Here is a 20,734-nt window from a genome sequence, read left to right on the forward strand (position 1 = left end):
TGATGCAGATACTCAGTGCTATTGAAAAAATATTGTTATCATTCAATTTGTCTTCCATTAATATTTATATTTTTATATTTATTTTTTCTTACTAAGTGACTTTTTAAATTACGTAGCAAGAGAGGACAGCTTTGCATTTTTGGGAGATTTATAAAGTGAAGTTAGGAGTACATCAATTGAAAAGATATCCCAAGTGGAAGGGGAGATAACTAAGTTAGACTTATGGTTCGGATATTGTCAATTATGAAAAAATAGAAATTATGCTTTGAGTTTTCATACCAAACAACAATGAAATCTTCAGTGATAAAGAATCAATTTATTTACACATCACAATCAAATCAAAGACTTACCGAAATTCATCACTTCAGGCTCCAGCTGCCGCATCTTCTTCGGTGATCAAATATGCCGCCGCAACTCTATTTTGACCGGAAATTAACAATGACAAACCGGAAGTGCCTGACTCGCACGATTAAAACGGTGTTGCATCAACAATGTAACTACCATGGCAGAGGGGGGTAAAAGCACTGCCTTTTCGTCAAATTGGAGTTCGACGGTGTTGTGCAGGTATATCAACTTAAAGGATATCTTTGGTTGTCAACGGCCATTTTCAGAAGTACTTTGTTGATACTGTCTTCAACTTGAAGTGGTCAACCGCAGGGGACACTTGTTGTACTGTATACAGTACGTGTGTGTCTTACGGTGAACATGACCGGATCGAAAAATCGACGAGAGCAAAAACAACAGACACGACGAGATTACGTCTTCTTTTGTTGTAAATGTTTGAAAGAACTATGATGCTATTTCAAATGGTCATGAACTCACTAAAGTATTACTCAAATAATGAAGGACTACTGCCCATATGAGGGGATGATCCCAACCTGTTTAACCATCTTGTTATAGACATTGACTGGAAAATTTCCTTTGGTCCCCCATTTTTTATCGTCTCTCAACTCAAACTAAACTTTCAGCCAAAGGTTTTGTGTCAATAATGCTGGTCCAGAGAGTTTTGAACTATGCATGATTTTATTTTTTCTTGGTCATCAGCAGCTCAATTAAATTATGCAAAATAGCAGCAGCAAAAACAAGTCATATTATAAGGTACTCCAAAACCCAGATTGGGAATATCCTTGTTAAACTGAAATTTTTACATACCAATATAATCCTCCATCACAGCACCAAACACCACATGTTCAGTTGTATTGGGAAACAATATTCATGGATGGCAAACACATTTTTACAAAGGCCTCATTATAGCCTCATGTTCTGTTAAAGTCTCAGAAAACTTCATATTAAAACTTTATTTGACACACCATACTTTAAATCCTGATATGTTTTAAACTGCTCTTACTGCAGAATTGATTGAATTACAAAGAATTAAGAAGATTTCTTTACATTATAAATTATGTCTGAGATTGGTTTCAATTTTATCATTAAAAATACTGCTTCTTCCATACTTGGAAATTTTTTTGTATATCAACATATTTTTCCTTGTTATAGATATTTCGTACATGGAGCGTGTAGGCAAGGAGATAAATGTAGCTACTCACATGACCGTCACGACAAGCCATCAAGCATCTGCAGGTTTTATCTCAAAGGATCCTGTACATATGGAGATGGTTGCAGGTGAATAGTGTATCACCAGTCTTAAATAGTTGTCACTTTACAGTTATAATTTAGACAATGTTTATTGATCAACTACTTAAATAGCAAGAAAGGGAAATCCTCTTGTCTGACAGAAGACAATTAGGAAGATGTATACATTTATTTCAAGCAAGTACTTCATTGCCTAGTTTCAACCCAAAAAAGGAATACTTTTGATTAATAGATACAATAACTTACAACACTGTTAAATAGTGTATATTTTAGGCTAATATTAAGAAAAACATGAAATATTTCCTTAGGCTTTTTATATTGCAACTGCAAGGCATTCAGTGTCCTTAAGACCCTTAAGAATATGTTTTTGGCTCCCAAATTGAGTTTTGACTCTTTTTGAGTTCGTCAGCTTTTGTATTTCACACGTCTTGACTCTCCAGATTTGCATTTGGCTTCTGAAATTGCCAAATGCCAAAGGTAAACTGAATGCCTTGCGACTGGTTAAAAAGTTTGTTTCATTTATCAAACTCTGGTGTTATTCCCTGATACATCATACATGTAGTTGTGCTATGTGAAATGGTATCTACTAGCAAGAAGAATTGTTGAAAACTTCAATCATTAGTATTAGACCCTCTCTGTTTGTATATTGATTGTTGGTGAACATTTTTCATAATTCACATCAATGATAGTAGTAATGCAGGTTGTTTAATACATATTCTGGGTCTGTTTCAGATATGACCACGTGAAACCAAAGTCTAAGATTCCAGGTTCGAATGTGCTTGAGAATATGCGGACGACTCCATCAAACAGACCTCTACCCATAACTTGTGTAGATACAAAACCCTTCGGCAATATGGTATCTCTAAAAAAATCAAAACAGGATGTTGATGTTGTATCAATTTCCTCTCCAAGGCCTCCAGATGAATGGGTCAAAGCCACAGAGTTTGTGCCTGGTCAACCATATCAGTGTTCTTCAGGTAATTATTTTACCATAACAACTGTATATGTGAGATGAGTTATACTTTGTAGTTGGCCAGCCATGTACTTGTGCTTTTTATGTTGTTCAAATATTTGTGTTCAGAGCTCATCTGGCAAATTTTGCAGCTAGCCAGTGACCAACCATATCATTATATTTTAGACAATTTTGATTTGATCTATCTCTGTTCTTTAGGTAGATTCTACTACCAGGTACTTATTGTAATGAACAATAAAAAATGTTAGATTCATGCATTCAGTCAGGATTGAACTGTTTAAACAAAATTCAGGCTAAAGGTATATTTAATATATCCTGCAATATTTCCATGCTTAGTGATAAGCCTACCCATATCTATTGCTGATCAGGAACATACACAAATAACCTCATCACCTGAGTCAGAGTTACTGTGTTTTTAAAATGTTCAGAAGGCCAACATGTATTTATGAATTGTCACAAAGTGGGTGGATGATAAATTCTGAGTAAAAGTAGGTGTGTCCTAATTCTGGTTCTTCTGAATAAAAGTGGTTGAATGATAAATTATGACTGAAAGTGGGTGGACGGGCTTGCTGGAAGAAGGTAAGATATCATCAGTGTGCAGTCTTACAAAACAGCAATAGATATGGATAGGCTAATAATTATCAGGCAAGGGTTTATTGCCAGCTGAATTCAGGTAACAGAAATGTGTTGTGGATAAGCACAGTAATCTATACAAACACTGAAGTTTTTTCTTGAAGTTTTTATGGATATCAATTATTTTCTAGTCATGTAACTTATCACTAGGACATCAGGCAGATGTATTTTTTTATGGTGATGTGTCAGTTCAAAGTTCTGTTCTTTATTTCAGTTCCATTTTCCTACTCTAATGCCGTAGAAATTGGCAGTGAAAACCCCAAACCACTTATCATACAGGAAGGGATGGACCCTTACAGTGATTTGTCCAAACTAGTCTGCCCTTTCTTTGCCCAAGGTCACTGTCCCTATGATGAGGAATGTGCCTACATACATGGGGACATATGTGAAGTGTGTGGTATGCCAGTGCTTCATCCGTCTGATCATGATCAGCGGGAGAAACACAACAGTGTAAGGATCTGTAACTAAGTAAACAGGACCTTTTTCACTTTTTAAACATTTTTTTTCATTCTTCTTTTCACCACCTATCAAGGAAAAGCTTTAATGTATTTGACAGGTCCATTCATCCATCTGTTCATTTTTAAACCATTTTCTATCAAGCATGTTTTAAGATGCATTTTAGTAAAACTTGTTAAAATCTTTATGTCTTTAACAAGTTCCTCTTTATGTCATACATTTGACGTTAAGGTTAAGGTCACAGTGGCTAGAAATACTGTCTGTCCATATGTTATATATTATTATCTTGCTTGGATCAAAGGACCAATTGAGATTATGACATACTGTGACATCCTTTGTCCATTGACATTTCCTTATTAGCATCTTCTCATCTTTATTTATAGATTAATTTATATGAAACTTCCTGTAAATATTGGATACCAAAATAGCTAGACTAAGCTTGCATAATGTACGGTAGGTACCAAGTAAAATTTCTGAAATGTTAAATTCTACTTGTATGTTCAGGAATGTTGTAATATACAGTACAGCAATATAAAAATGTATGAAGCAAAAATTATGGTATTTCCTTGTTTACAGGAATGCATGAAACAGCTTGAAAAGGATATGGAGTTGTCTTTCGCTATTGCCCTAAGCAAAGACAAAGTGTGTGGGATCTGTATGGACACCATACTAGAAAAGGAGCCCCCAACAGAGCAACGTTTTGGAATACTGTCCAACTGTAATCATATATTCTGTCTCAGTTGTATTCGCAAGTGGAGGGGTGCCAGGCAATTTGAAAATAAAATTGTTAGGTATGAATTCTTTGGTCTCTTGAGATGAAGTCTCTGACCTTTTGCAATGGCTTTTTGTCTGCTATCCCTCAAGTGTCCATGAAAAATTGACATTTTTTACCTGTTCTGGAAACCCCTTACTAATTTTATTGAAATTTTGTAGACCTTCCATATCCAAAAGTAACCCAAAATTGTGAATTGTATGGTCTCTCCCCAGGGACCTGATGGCCAGGTCAAATTGACTGAACTGTGAAATATCTCCTGCAGATCCAGATATCGTAAAATTAATTAATTCTATAGTTTATATAGGATAATCATTTTTACCACTATTTATCAAATTTCCAATAAAAATAAGTCAAACTTTTTAAGATTTACTAGCATAGGATATGTGTTTGCTGGTACACACATTGACCCTAGCTGACTCCCAGGGGCCTAAAGGGCAAGGCTGAAAGTGTTTAATTTGACTTAAATTTAAAAGGCCCAGATAGCTAGAATCAAATTCTGTTCTTGGATAGGAGAGCCTTGAGATGCTTGACTGAATTTCATGATGTAAGGGTCTCGCATTACCCTATATGGAAGGTCTTCAGTTTAATGTAAGAAGCTTAGTTTTGAAGATAATTTGTTTAATTTGGAATGGAAATAATTCATACTTAGTTAATCAAAGTTTTAACTTGGGATGGCGGTTATAGTTGTGCACATACACAGTATTTCATTTACATTTCTTGATGTATAATGCTGTCCAAATTATCTCACTCTGTTGATAAAATGATTTCTATAATATGTCAAATATAACAAAAACTATAGCTTATACAGAGCTTGGTTAGCAGTTAAAGAAAAAGGTCCTCTGGCCACTTGTGAAATTTGAGGTTCCATTCCTGGGAGATTTCTGAAATATGTCTCAGAATTTTTCATTTTACCAAACCTTTAGTGAAGTAAAATGAAATATTTATGGCAAATGGGAGATTCTATTGATGACATTGTATACTTTGTATACATTTCAGAGGCAAAGGGCGACATATCACGAATAAGATGGATTTTATGTATTACATTTGTAGATTCAAAAAGATATTGGACATTTTTAGCTCATCTGTATTTAATGGTAATTATTGCCGTTTTGTCAATTATCTGTGAATTGTCTTTTATCATTGTTATATCTCTAGAGGTACTTTATCCGTTGTTTTTTAATTTCTTTGGTAGACTTCTCTCATATGATGTTGTACTGTTTCAGGGCCTGCCCAGAATGTCGTGTAACCTCTGACTTCGTCACTCCTAGTAAATACTGGGTGGAAAGTGAGGAGGAGAAGAAAAAGCTAATACAAGGCTATAAGAAAGCTCTAAGGTAACCTATCACAGCATGTTATGATGGAAGGAGGAGGGGGTTTTCTGTAGCTCTCCTGTGTGTCCCTCCCCAACCATCATTATTAGCCCACCATCTAATAGATGGTGGGTTATTCAAATCGCCCTGCGTCCGTCGTCCGTTCGTCCGTAAACAATTCTTGTTACCGCTATTTCTGGAAAAGTACGGGATGGATCTTTCTCAAATTTCATATGCAGGTTCCCCTTGGTCCCTAGTTGTGCATTGTACCTTTTGTGAACTGATCCTCATTCAAGATGGCCGACAGGTGGCCATCTTGGATTTTGGAAGTAAAAGTTTGTTACCGCTATTTCTGGAAAAGTACTGGATGGATCTTTCTCAAATTTCATATGCAGTTTCCCCTTGGTACCTAGTTGTGCATTGTACTTTTTTTGGACTGATTAGAATTCAAGATGGCCGACAGGTGGCCATCTTGGATTTTGGAAGTAAAAGTTTGTTACAGCTATTTCTGAGAAAGTACTGGATGGATCTTCCTCAAATTTCATATGCAGTTTCCCCTTGGTCCCTAGTTGTGCATTGTACCTTTTTTGGACTGATCCTCATTGAAGATGGCCGACAGGTGGCCATCTTGGATTTTGGAAGTAAAAGTTTGTTACCGCTATTTCTGAGAAAGTACTGGATGGATCTTCCTTAAATTTCATATGCAGATTCCCCTTGGTCCCTAGTTGTGCATTGTACCTTTTTGGACTGATCCTCATTCAAGACGACAGGTGGCCATCTTGGATTTTGGAAGTAAAAGTTTGTTACCGCTATTTCTCTTAAATTTCATATGCAATCAAGATGGCTGACAGGCAGCCATCTTGGATTTTGAGAGCAAAGTCTTGTTACTGCTATATCTGAGGAAGTACTGCATGGATCCTTCTGATATTCTGATGACAGGTGGCCATCTTGGATTTTGAATGTAAAAGTTTGTTACTGCTATTTCTTGAAAAGTACTGGATGGAACTTTCTCAAATTTCATATGCAGGTTCCCTTTGGTTCCAAGTTGTGCATTATACCTTTTTGGACTGATCCGAAATCAAGATGGCTGACAGGCAGCCATCTTGGATTTTGAGAGCAAAGTCTTGTTACTGCTATATCTGAGGAAGTACTGCATGGATCCTTCTGATATTTCATAGATATTGGTTTCCCTTGGTCCCTAGTTGTGCATTGTACCTTTTTTGGACTGATTTGAAATCAAGGTGGCCCCTAGGCAGCCATCTTGGATTTTGATAGTAATACAGCACAAGCATATTGTCCATTATCCACCTGTAACTGACTGCTGTCTAATAATACTTTGGGATCTTTTTCAAATGATATTTGCTAATAGGTGTTTAATAAAAATATCTTGTGCCATCATTGAGTACATTCAATGAAGACCAGTTCATGAACATTTACAACACCTGTAACAAACAAAAAAAAATAAACAAATCTTCAAGAACTGAAAACAGATCCTCAAATGGTGGGCGCCAAGATCCCTCTGGGATCTCTTGTTTATCTAATCTTAACAACTGATGTCCCTCACTTCTCCTTTCCCTCACCCAACCATTGCTGTCCCCCATAATGTCTAGAAATCTTATGATGTCCTTCACTTCCCCTTTTCCCTCACCCAACCATTACTGTCACCCATAATGTCTAGCAATCTTAACAAATTTTGAGAAAAAAAGAAGTTGCATTTACCTATAATCCAAGTAATAACTGTCACTGTTTAAAATTGTGTATTGTAAGCTATTTGTTGTCAAATTGGTTAAAATTGATACGATGTGCCTACTTTGCATGCCAGTAGTGTACATGTCAATATATTTGTGATATTAACATTGATTCTACTTTTGATGAACATTGAATACCTGGTGACCAGTGCATGCCCAATGGGCATCTTGTTGTCCCTATCTGCCCACCTTCTCTTCATTCTACTATTAATGTCCCTTTCTGCACCCCGTCCCGGGGATACTAATGTATTTTATTTGGTTTTGTTGTTTCATGTGTTAAATTAAGCGTTTTATCAAGTGATTTTTATTTTGTTTTATAATAATATTTGGCATCTATTAGTTTGATGTTTTTACATACATTATTTGGCCCTATGTGACATATTGTGTTTTTAGGCTCCTATGATGAAACATTTGTTATTATTGAAGAAATGTTTTGTTTGTTTCAGTGCTAAACACTGTATGTATTTCAAGAAAGGAGAAGGTGAATGTCCGTTCAATGATAAGTGCTTCTATCTACATGCAAATGCTGATGGTTCAGTAGCAGCACCAAAACCAAGACAACGAAGACGAAGGCAAAATGCTGAAGGAGATATAGACTTGGTGTCTCAAATAAGTTTATGGGATTTCTTTGAAGAGAGAGAAAACAGAGTGCTGCTTTTAGAACTAGAAGAGGAGTTAGATAATTTATTGCTAAATCTTACACTAGGCGACATGGATAGCGATAGTGATTTTGATGAATTTTGGTGATCCTTGAAAATGTGATTGTTTTTCCCTTGGACTGATATCGGTTCTGTACATTTAAGCATTTATACTGTCACAAAGTTTAGAATATTCCTCCAAGTAGTGCTCATTAGTGGGGCTCTGTAAACATCTGTTGAGGATATATGCTACCTGTGTTATATGTCAGATTTGTCTTCCTCATCCATGTCTTTTTTACCTTCATAAAAGATCTTTCACTGGTGAATGATGGAACTCCTTTTGGAAAGAGGTATACAATAGAATATAGTACCAATTACAACATTAATACTAAACCTCTTGCAGCAATGTCATGTAAAGCCTTACAGTGTAGCTTATATCCTTAGTACCATACATATCACATTACCAAGGTAGCATACAGCCTTAAAGTCAAATTTCCAAAGCCATCCACATTTGTTGTGTCAGGAATGGAAATATTAATTGTAATCAGCACACTTATATGTCTCAACTGTGATAGTCATTGATTTGCATAAAAAGACACATCTTATTTCCTGATAGGTGCAGTATTTACTTTGTGGAACCATAATAGTTTTTGAACAGGGAAAAGACAAGTCTGTCTATTTTAGCAGATAAGCATCAACAGGCTAAGTTGAGTTAATATTTGGTCATTTAGAGGTGAACCAAACTTGGCTTAGTGATCTGCCATTTAGATATAAACTGATAAACTTATTTCTTTTTTTTTTAATATCTCATCACCTTTGCATTCCGAATGAAATATCAATGCCTAGAATTGTTTCTTTCTTAATGTATGTGATTATAACATAAGTTGGGTTTTTTTTTATCTTTATGAATCACACTGCTAATATCATAGATTGCTTTAAAAAAGGGAAAGTAAATAAAAATTTGTTTACCATGTTGATGATACTACATCTCATATCTAATCATTATTTGTATTGTCATAGCTACTCAGCATGGACACTGTAGATATAATTGATATCAAAAACAATGGTACAGTGTAGATTTATCAACGGCATTTTTTTTCTCTTAATTGGAGAAAGTTGTTAAAATCATCTTTTTTAAATAAGGATGCAGAATATTTACAAATGTTGATGAAAGTTTACTGTTAACTTTCTTTCTGAACAGCTGATGTCTCCAACAGGCTAGTCCTAGATTGTGATTTTTTTGTTATAATTATGAAATCTTGAAACCCTGAATTCATGATTAATTGAATGTTTATATCCGTTGTGATGTCTGTGATATTGTGTTAATGAACTGAGCATGAGCATTCACCTGGTCTGTCCATCTGTCCGCCTGTCTGTCCTTTCATTGATCTATCCAATACACATTGGTTAGACATTATGTTTCGGTCTGTTTCTCGGCTAAAGCAACATCATGGTAAAACTTTTTTTTTTTGACTGATTTTGTTATTATTGTGTTTATTTATATTAAGTATATCACCTTATAAACAACGACAGTTGGTTTTCACTAAAATATGCACTTAAAGAGGTTAATCAATATGTATAAAAAGCAAAAAATCCTGATCTGTAGAGTCTAGATATGTAAATGTTTGCATCATATATAATAACGCATGCACACTAAAAAAGGCTTCCCTTCTGAAATTGTTCGGGATAATGTTAGTTCATAATTTTTTATTGACTTTGAGTTTCCAAATAACATTTGCCAATCAATAACAAAAGCCAGTGTTGAAAAACAGAATTTTACTGACTGTGTCACTACTGACACTGTCATTTCTGCCATCCATCATGTGTTCATGTTTTCAAAATGAACTGCTTCCCTTTCCAAAACTATCAGGTGATGGACATTTGACATAATTTTTGAATATCACACTACCATAAAAACGTAACTCGAAGTGTATAAAACAGTACAATCAATTACAAAATTAATGTTTTTACCAAGATTTGTTTTACGATGTTTATTTTTGGCATAAAGCATTTTTTTGTACCGTATTGAAGTTATTGACTGAAGGAGAAAGAGGTTACACAAGGAGTGGTTTTAATACATTGTATGGCATTCATTCGAGTAAGTTATTTTTCAGCATTTACAAAAAGACACAAGCTTGATCAAGTAATTTTGTAACTTTTGGAAAATAACAAACAAGAGTGAGAGAAATACCATGTATAAAAGTCAAAAGTTTTGCTATCTTCAAAATGAAAAAAAAAAAAAATGAAAATCAAATTGTTTTGAAAACAATAATGAATAAACTACTTTCTCCATGTTTTCATTTCTGTTAGTTGGTGAAGTGCCCTTTCAGTCTAAATTCATCCTGTCGGCCAATCAAAACAAGCCTAATTGTTATACCACATGTGGTATTACATGTTTCTAAAACAGTTCTGATGATTAAATGAGGCCTTGGGAGTTAAATAACGCTCGCCTGTTGTGATAGAAAGAGATTTATATACTTTCACTTTCTATTATATAATTTCATATATTGACCTTAAATTTCACAATAGAATGAAAGTAAGAGCTCAGATATTTATTTTGTCAAATCTTATGTGTTCAATTAAAAAATCAAATATCTGGTTGTGATCAGAACAAATTGATCTCAGATTTGAGTACTGTGACAGTTGGGTTTGGGCTAAGGTAAGTCACAGACTATAGTTACCAGGTAATTCTTTGGATTGTATTTATCCATCTGTACAAACGTCAATTTGTGTTTGTCCATCTCTGGTTTTCCTGGTCAGTAGAAAAAGATAGCCTGGCCTTTGGTATGCTATACACTTAAAACCATATTTTTCTTGCAATAAGCCCATATCAGGTAATAAGCTTGCCAGCATTTATTGGTGTTCAGTGAATATGAAATTATTTCATTTATATAATAATAATAAGCCCATCCCATGACATCCAGAGTCATGAGAATGGTAGTGTTACAATTTGCTCGTTATCTCTTTTTTAACTATGCCTAAAATACATGTATTCTTTAAAAAATATTGAAAAATAGAAAACATGTCCTACCTTTCCATAATATTAGAAATGAAAGAAACAGGGTGTGTTTTCTGACCAACGTGTATTCCAAGGATTGTGGTCAGATCAGGAAAATGAAATAAATTCTTGTTATGCAAATTCATGTCATTTTTTGTGTTTATTTATTGATCAGCTTATTATGATTAGGTCAAGGTTGTTGGTTAGTCAATTCCTTGACCTACATTCAAAACTCCTGAGGTCAAAAATGAAAAATGTCAAATTTCTCGTAAAAGACCCATGTTTGCATTTCTTGGCATTGCTATGAATGACTCGCCAGTGGTTTGCTTGTTTGCTTTTGAAACCTTTTTAAGCTTGAAATTCAAAGAGAGACAACAATAGTTTCATGGAGCTTTTAAATCTAATGTGAATATCCAAGATGTATGCCTTGCAGATCCCTTCTTGGGGCATTTTGTGCTTCTCTTGAGTTTTTGATCTGATAAAAAGGACTAAACGGTTAGATTTTGTTATTTTTCCCATGCCTTTGATTTACATGCAGGCATTGTAATACTTAAAATTAGACTACAATGATAAAGAGTGTCAGCTTCAATCTAACTCTAGTTGACACTCGCTGTTTTGTCTATCACCCATCACTGTTTAGATCAGAGATGGCCGAGTTCATGACGTGACCTTTCGGAACCTCGTTTTAACCGGCGGGTTTAATATGATTTACTATGTATGATTATGCAATTAGTCAGATCTTAATTTGCCAGTCATGTTTCAATTCCTACTTTGTAAGATGACCTTTTGTTTCACGCTGTATGCGTGACAGGTGAAATAAATGAATTTGAATTAATCTGAATTTAAAATTGCACGTGCAAAGGCATTGTTTACACTCTCCAAATTATAATGATATGAATTAATGTTAGATCGCTCCTATTTTATTTAAAATTGGACGTTGTTAATAAAACATATTATAGAATAACAGAAAGTACACAATTTTTAACAGATATTTAAATTTTTTATTGGTTATGAATTGAAGTTCTAACCATTTGGTTTCTTTAATCAATGTAAGTATAATCCTATGTGCAATAAACCTCCTAGAATCACAGGATAAGATTTTTCCGGTTCTATATAACAATTCACTGAATAGCTGCTAAACATAAAAATTAATTGATGTTCTAGATCATTCTTCTAACATTCCCAACTCCCATCCTCTGCCCCTGCAAGCATATCTAGTAAGTGTATATTATTGTAACCTTTAGATTTGAAAATAATATCTTATTCCTGTACAGGTAAGTAATTACCAAAAGGTTTTATTCCTGACTGTCCCTAAATTGAATGATTATAATTCCTAAATGTCCCAATAGTATGTTTGTTGTTATAGTGGCTAGTGTCCCAAGGTGTTGTTTCAACAGGTAACTTGTCCCCAATAATACAGGTAAATAGGATGTGACATGTGATATTATATAGATAAATGTAATTGAGAGATGGAAAAAATACCCACAATAAATATATTTTTTCCCTAAATATTTTGAATAAAAATCAAAGTTAATTGAAGATTTATAAATGTGTTTCTAATTTAATAATTGTAATTACTATAAACTCATAATTTATAATTAAATATTTTATCAATGGTTTTAAACTATCACTTATAATTTTTATTCTTCAATTAGTAAATAAGAAATTCTCATTACTGGATGTCAATATGAACACTTCACACCAAAAAGATGGTGGGGTGAACATCCAAGCTTGGAGTGAGAGCTTGTGAGTAATGAAGCTGCTGATGAGTTGAGTACATTGAGGTGAACACCCAAGCTTGGAGTGAGAGCTTGTGAGTATTTGAAGTGAACACCCAAGCTCGTATAGAATATATATATGTAATAGGGTCGTATTTTGTATATTGGTACTGATTTATGTAGTATCTATATTTTGTATTCTGGTATATATATGTGTGTGTGTGCACTGGTTATGTACATGTGGGTATTATTTATCATCGCGAACACATCGTTAGTGTCACGTTTTACCTGCGCGCGTAACGTTTATACGTATTAGCGAGCGCGTCCCTTTGTGTAGTGTATATGTATGTACATGTGTACGTGAGTAGTGTTCACTGACCGACTGGACACAAGACAACGTGACGGACCTTGATGGAGTTGTTTGATTGGTTGAAAGTTTCTCCTTGGTATACGTCTTTTGTCTTTTACTATATCGGGGTACATTTGAATCCTGGCTTGCGGGTTAGACGGGTGTTCAAATGTCAGGTTCTCGGGTTTCGTCTTTATGGTAAGTATTTCTTCTAATATAGTCTCATTGTGAGTGACGAGTGTTTGTATGAACAATACAATTGTTGCAATAATGTTTTAACGGTAACTGAACGTTCAGGGTAATATTTGGAATAAACGATGTATATATATATTATAATATTCGTAAATCCTTTACGCGTTCTGCATTTCTTGCTTGTTATATATAACTGACGACGAGGTGATTTTTGAGTGTTGTGAACTTATATATGACTTGTACGTTAGCGCACGATACGTGTTGTAAGTGTGATTTTACATTATTACTATTGGAACTGTCATGTTGTAAAGTATTTTATTGGATCTTATATTTTATTCAAATGTAGAAGTAATAATATTGTTTCACTCGATGAAATGAATTGTTGAATATGTTTCGAGAGATTTGTGAAGTAATGAGAGTGTGTGGTTATGTTTTATTGTATATTCCAGAATGTCTATTTTACATCGATCAATCGATTAAACATTGAACGAACCCAGCGGTTTTGTTTTTTTGGCACAACACCGCCCGCTACATATATCACTGAAGTTTTAATGAAATATCATGGATTCCAACTTCATCAAGTCGGATTCAGCTATATGGTAAAGAACAACTACCGAGAAACAACCTAGTGAGATGCTGCATTCGAACTTGCCCTGCCACAATGAACACTACCAACGACATTCCAGTAAAGATGAGTCAACAGCACAACCACCAACCAAACCGCTTTGAAGTAGAAGTGCGGGAAGCCATGGACAACATAAAGAAGAGATGCAACGATGAAGAAGTACCTGCCATCTATGGCGAAGAAGAAATCGCCGTGCTTCAGACGCCTGACTGGACAGCTGACAAACAACTAATGGTGGAACAGATACCGACTTTCCCCTCCTGCAAGACATCCCTATATCACAGGAGAGCAAAGCTTCATCCAAGTTTACTGACCTTTAGCCACAGATATCGCCCTACAGGACGAGTGGACACAAACCAATATAGGTACCCAATTTCTGCTCTTTGACGACAACAGTGACAATTCGAGAATTTTAGCCACAACCAATAGCCTGGAGATCTTGTCGGCGACTGGCACTTTGTATTGTGATGGAACATTCTACACATGTCCAAGGTTCGTCACTCAACTATACACCATCCATGCCGAGATCGACTACCAGATGGACCCGCTTGTGTTTGCATTGTTACCATGGAAATCACAGATCAAATACACCAGAATGTTGGAGAATCTGAAAGCTACAATGGAGGGTCTACATCTTCAATTTAACCCGACCGTCATTTTCAGGGACTTTGAATCTGCTGCCCAGAACGCCACCAAAGCCGTATTCCCATGGATTACAGTGAAAGGATGTTTCTTTCACTTTACCCGGTGCATTTGGAGAAAGGCCCAACAACTAAGACTCCAGACGCACTACAGAGACAACGAAGAGATCCACTGACTTGTTCGCCGTGCTGTCCTTCCCCTCCTACCACAACACGGCATTGAAGACTACTGTTTCAATGCATTGGGTGACCTTGAAGAAGTTGAGATATATTGCTGAGCATCTGACTCCTGCTGGAGAGTTTGGGTCTATCAGCATGATGAAAATCTTCTCCGAAGCCAAATCCATCAAAGGCACAAATCACATTCAAAATACAATGTGTGGATTGCGTTTGACAGAAATAATCAAGATGACCCTGTCAGATATTACTACTGTGTCTGTCCAGAGGGCAAGCGAACCGTTGGAATGTGTGCACGTGTTACGTGCATTTTGTATTTCTTGGGACATGTTCAGCATCAAGATTAAACTAACCCAGTCCATGCAACACTCAAGTTCAAACAAGCAATCACTTGAGCAGTTCTGCTATACTAAAACGCAATGTAATGTGCTTCAAACTGCAACTGTTCTATCTCGTGTCAGATTCTCAAATTGCCACAAATTATGGATCGGAACTGACAAAGGCAAAACCCGTCACTAGTAGTGTACATAAAAGAAACGTTTCTCCTGAAATAGTGTGATATGTGGTATCAAAATGTTGGTTGATATAATGTGCACATATTAATGACATAATTTATTGGAATTGCCTCATGATAATGCACTGGAAGGATGCTAATGTTAAATTCGCATATACGTTGACATGTCGACTCCACCTTTGTAAAACAGATAAACTTAAAGTATTGATCTAAAGATGGGGGATACTTTATACTTGTCTGATGGACAAAAAAAGAAAAATACTTTTATGATAGGGGATACGATATGACGCCTGTATTGAGTCGGCCGATTTTGATGCGCTTTCCTTTTTCATCAGAAATAAAACTATTTTCGTTTCTAATTTCTAAGAAGTCACGACAGAGTTTCTTCTCTTGAATAGTTAGTGCCATGTGCAGAAAAATAACCCCGAAGATGCAGGAACCGAATTCCGCCATAAGTTGCATTCATTTTGCTCCAGCATTGTTTTCGTTTTATTTTTTTTCGAGATTTGTCTGCCATAGTGTAAATATGAATGTATATGAAATGTTTTTGTATATTGACAAGTAACCCTGGTCAAATACTGACCATGATATATTAAAGAAATAACTTGTTATCGCAATGATCGGTTGAACGTCAGACTAGTAAGGCTGTGGTCCAAGGTTATAATCCTAGCGGAGACCTTGTTATAAATCATGACCTTTTTTACATTAAACATATAATATTGCTACCAGTGCAGTATTGGCAAATCATGATTATATTATGATCATGCTATATCTATTAGTGTGAATATTTCTGTTAGTGTGGATAAATATATATATAAACATGGTAAATGCCAACTTCCGTTGGAAAGAATGTTACCCGAGCCCGAGTTTGAATACATTGAAGTCATAGGGTCAACAGTGCGCATTGGGATATCTGTATTGTGAGCTTATCCGGCACCTGTGTGATGTTTACTTGTACGCCCTTGCCATCAGATGGCAGTTAGGAAGTTTGGTTTTACAATCCAGACCTGTCATTCTTGCGATACATGCACGGATAAGCGTCACACAGATGAAGGGCAGAATACTCGGTTACCATAAACACTCGCCAAGGGTAATGACGAATTCATGATCGTCAACCATAAACAAAACCCATGATAGTAAACAGTGGCAACAAACATTAATAAAATAGTTTATCACATTTCCATCAAAAACTTAACTCTTATGTCCTATTGGAATCTAAATCAGAAAGACAACAAAGACTTGAGCATATCAATATATTTTCACATATACATGCACTAGACTAACCCAAACTCTGTTTCTAATGCGAATAATGACATAGGTCTTAATTTTTTACTTCGTTACCGGGAAATCGCTTTCTACCAATGGTTCCTTACGAAAAAAAGGAAGTATGTCATATCCGACCCTGGTAAGGGTTTCCGAGAACTTTTAATGCAATTATGTGCATAATTTACAACCTATAAAAAAGTAAAATGCAAATGGATCTATATCTTATACACGCATACCACGAACCCCAGTGGTAAGGCTAACGAGGCCTTAAGGATAAACAACCGGATATGTCTGAGATGTGATGTAGAACTCACAAAGCATTGGTTTATCAAAAATGTCTTTAGGTTAAAGGAGTAGCATGCCCACACTGAAAGATATATCATAAACACTGAGAGTCAGTGTAGAAAACGAGGAAGTAATATTAATCAGTATAGAAAGACGCAGTACAATAAACTAGGTTTCGGGTCGTGATGACCTTTGGCCTTCGTATTCCATCTTTCGAGCGTCGTGTGCTAACTAGCTGGCAGATATTAATCATATTCCTCCACAAGTATCGTTGGGCCAAAGTCAGTTCAAAGTTGTGAACTTAACGGGTCTGGGCCCCAAGGGAGCCAGGGAAAGGGCCTCAAAAAGGCAATTTGATATATCCAGCATTTTTTGTTTAAAAATCTGATGAACAACGTGAAACTAAAATTCTTTCACAGTTGTGAAGCTCTAAAGTGATGAAGAATTCAAAGCTTTATTGCCTTTGGATGTCCTCTTGGATATTTCCTTTATTGTTGCTTTAAGTCCTATTGACAGTCAGGGTAATTTAAGGCAAGCCAGGTTTGGCTGGGACAGGAAAGCCGCAATTCATGGAGAAAAATCTCTGACCTGCGGCAGTACCTGGCGACTGGTCTATGAAGGCCTCTAACCCATGACGCATAGATAGAGGGTAGCAAGGCCATTTATTATACATACTTGATTACAAGATTCCTTGGGACATGATGATTAAAAAGGTGAAATTTATTGTTCTAGCCCCGGAAACTATAGGAGAAGCCTCCAAATGCGCAAAATATTAAAAAAACAAAATAAATGCTATCTTCATCTATATAATGCCGACAAAACTGTAAAATATATCAACATTGAAACCACGTTCGGTTTCTTTTTTCTGAGCAGTTGTGACAGCAAATATCACCATTTTGATGTAAAGTACACTTAAGTTAAATGCAAATTTTTCATACTTATTAGGATTAACTTCAACATACACTCCCTGAAAAACCTTGATGGTTTTCATTGTATCATATTTGTTCGTACTATCACTGCTGCATGTACACACGTGTCTTTATAGATAGTCAGATGACCGCGTAGGCCTATGGGGCCTCTTGTTTTATTTCAGTTTGTTTTGTTTTTACTGAAATTATCAACGTCCTGGCAACAGACAGGGTGTCATCAAGAGGCTCTTACGGCATTCAGTAAGATACAGCAGGGACTTTTCCTGTATACAGGTACTCAAAAGTCGACATGTTATTATAAATGTCTCACATATTATGACGTCACAATACTGGCTGCTCGGTATTTTTTATCTCGCCCAGATTCAGAATATTAGAAATCAAATTCATACTGATACATTCCTATTAACAGAAAACGATAAAAGAGACGAGGCGACAACAGAGACAATCCGATATAATATGAAATGAACTGCAGCGAGAACAGGAAAACATTGTCAGAGAACCGAGTGATCCTGACGATACTGACTCCGAAGAGGATGACAATTGTCCTCGGAATCTTCCACCCGAACCAAAAAACAATCTGGACGTTCAAGAAGAAGCTAGGCTTGTCGTTGTTGGGTGGCGTGGCAGCTGTTGCGGCTACACCATTAGTGTTTGGTGCTGTTGGATTCACTTCAACCGGAATCTGTACTGTAGTAAATTAACATGAAGATAATCCTTGGTCATTTGACGTGCCTTATGGTGACCTATTTGAATTGTCTTTTCTCGGACGTTCTGCCTTTTGCGTCGCCTGCTGTACGCAATAAGTCACCGCAGTTACCATACCATAGACTTTGTCTTTAAGAAAGGGTCCGTCTAGATACACATTGTATAAAACACCCCATTTTCGTATCATTTATATTTAATTCCCGTAGACTATACGCGGCGTCCGTCTTCTCATCCTTCTTTAGCTCACCCTGTTAAAAGGACCTGTGTGATTATGTCGTGGCGCGGCGTCCGTTGTCTGTCGTCAGTCTGTCAGTGTTCCTCTTGTCGAGACAAGTCATGAACGGCGAGGCGGATTTTGATCAAATTTGGTCAATATCATCATCTTTGTATGGCGGGTCTGAGGCCACAGGAACTCAAGTGAAGGACCCAAAGGGGATATTTTTCAAATTCTTTAAACCCTTCTTCCCTGGAAACAACAGGGTTCAGTTCAAATTTGGTCTGAAGAATTCTTTGGGGAAAATAAATCTGTTTGATTAAAATAGTGGGGCAAGAGTGACGGTGCCAATTAGAGCAAATACTTTAAAAAAAAAACCCTTCTCCTGTAGGAGTGTAGGATCTAAATTATCCGTGGATGAAGAGAATTAATTTTGTATAAACCGTCGCTCTCGGTCCCTTCAGCAGAAGGGACGGGGCAGAATAGGGGATATTTTGTTTTTTCCCAACGAATTACGGGATTCCGTCCAAATTTGGTCTAAGGCATTCTTGGGGGATGGGGAATACATTTTGTACAAATGACGGGTCTTGATCCTCTTTTCCCAATAGAAGAAATATAGGAAATTCTTTACAATTCTTCTGAAGGAATGTTTAGATTCCGTCACAATTTGATCTTAGTTATCTTTCAAAGAAGGGAAATAAATTTTGTTTAAATGGTGGGTCTCGCCCCTTTAAAATCCTTCTGTTGGGATGCCAGGATTCTGTCCCAATTTTGTCTGAAGCATTTTTGAAAGAAGAAGATCAATTTTGTGTTAAGGGTGATTATCGGCCGTATGGGGCGGGAGGGACGTCACGCATTAGGGGAAACAGAACAAAAATCTTTAGAACCTTCCAACTTTCGTGGAAATGCATAACTTTTGTCCCAATTTGTTCTGACGCATACCTGGATGAAAGGAATCATAGTTTGTATAAACCAGGAATCTGACAAACTAAACTGCCTAGATGAATGGCATTTGGCTGTTTTCTGGCATGAAGCTCATCATGGCCTCCCATGTTTACAGGTCGCAGATGTCAAAATTGTTAAAACTCTCTAAACAACATCTTATTTTCCACGACGTTTGGCTTGCCGATTCCTGGGATGAAGCCCGACAAAATATGAAAAAATAGCGTTTTTTTCATGGTCACAAAATTGCGTTGTATTGTATCTCTCTTTAGCTTTGAAAACGCCCAGAAAATTATCAATGTTTATCATGTATTATGAAGAGCAATGAATACACTGTAGTGATGGTTATTAATGCATAAATGATTAATTAATTGCATCTATATCCATATCTAGTATATTATTTTCCTGTCTTTATATCTCCAATGACTTCAGACCCTATTTGTTGTAATAATTATTTCTGTTCTGTTTCCCTATCTGAATGACCCACCTGTTCTATGCACTCTGTAAACAGACAATTTTCCAGTTTTTGCTTCTAATCTTCCTGAAGCTTATGTCCGTTTTTCCTTTCATATTTTGATAAGTTGTTTCCTATGTGTACCGTTAAACGTGTTTGGTTGGTTTTTAGACTCTGAATGTTCCTGAGTACTTCTTTCTGTGTTTCTAGCGAGTCTGATTGGGTCTATCTTTATCTTCTCTATTTAATACTTGACGTTGTCTTATCACCTTATTTGCCATTTTGCCTACTGATGACACTCCATGTGTCGTCAAGAATTCAAATATTTCTTCCTTGTCCGATTTTAACCGATCTTTTCTATAATATTGTTGCAGTTTCGGTATTTCAAAAACACTTCAATTTTTGTTGCTATTATTTTACGTGTCCATTTTCCATGTTTCTTTGCTATCAGTTTCTTGTACATGATGTAAGTGGCCTTTTAAGCTTTCCTCGACAATATATTTTGAACTTGTGATTCAACGCTTTTGCATGACCTCCGAATTTGAAAAAAAATACTTCCAATCTTCTATTTCATGATATTTAATACAAAAATATTCTTT

The 20,734-nt window shown here is 36.0% G+C and overlaps 1 protein-coding gene across 2 annotated transcripts; it reads left to right on the forward strand.

Moving 5' to 3' along the window:
* The first annotated feature begins 459 nt into the window (after positions 1-459).
* LOC132559153 (probable E3 ubiquitin-protein ligase makorin-1) lies at positions 460-11,269 on the forward strand. 2 transcript variants are annotated; one of them, XM_060223765.1, is made up of 7 exons: positions 460-564; positions 1,498-1,623; positions 2,326-2,570; positions 3,414-3,649; positions 4,232-4,446; positions 5,654-5,764; positions 7,935-11,269. In XM_060223765.1, exons 1-7 carry the CDS (start codon positions 503-505, stop codon positions 8,233-8,235), a joined length of 1,296 nt encoding a protein of 431 aa, XP_060079748.1. In that variant the 5' UTR covers positions 460-502; the 3' UTR covers positions 8,236-11,269. The 2 variants fall into 2 exon arrangements, with proteins under 2 accessions (XP_060079748.1, XP_060079749.1); XM_060223766.1 differs by lacking the exon at positions 460-564 and adding an exon at positions 997-1,098.
* Positions 11,270-20,734: the final 9,465 nt, after the last annotated feature.

Source organism: Ylistrum balloti, unplaced genomic scaffold, assembly GCF_031769215.1.
Source record: "Ylistrum balloti isolate Yb309-2 unplaced genomic scaffold, AGI_CSIRO_Ybal_v1 Utg370868, whole genome shotgun sequence".
Lineage (NCBI taxonomy): Eukaryota > Metazoa > Mollusca > Bivalvia > Pectinida > Pectinidae > Ylistrum > Ylistrum balloti.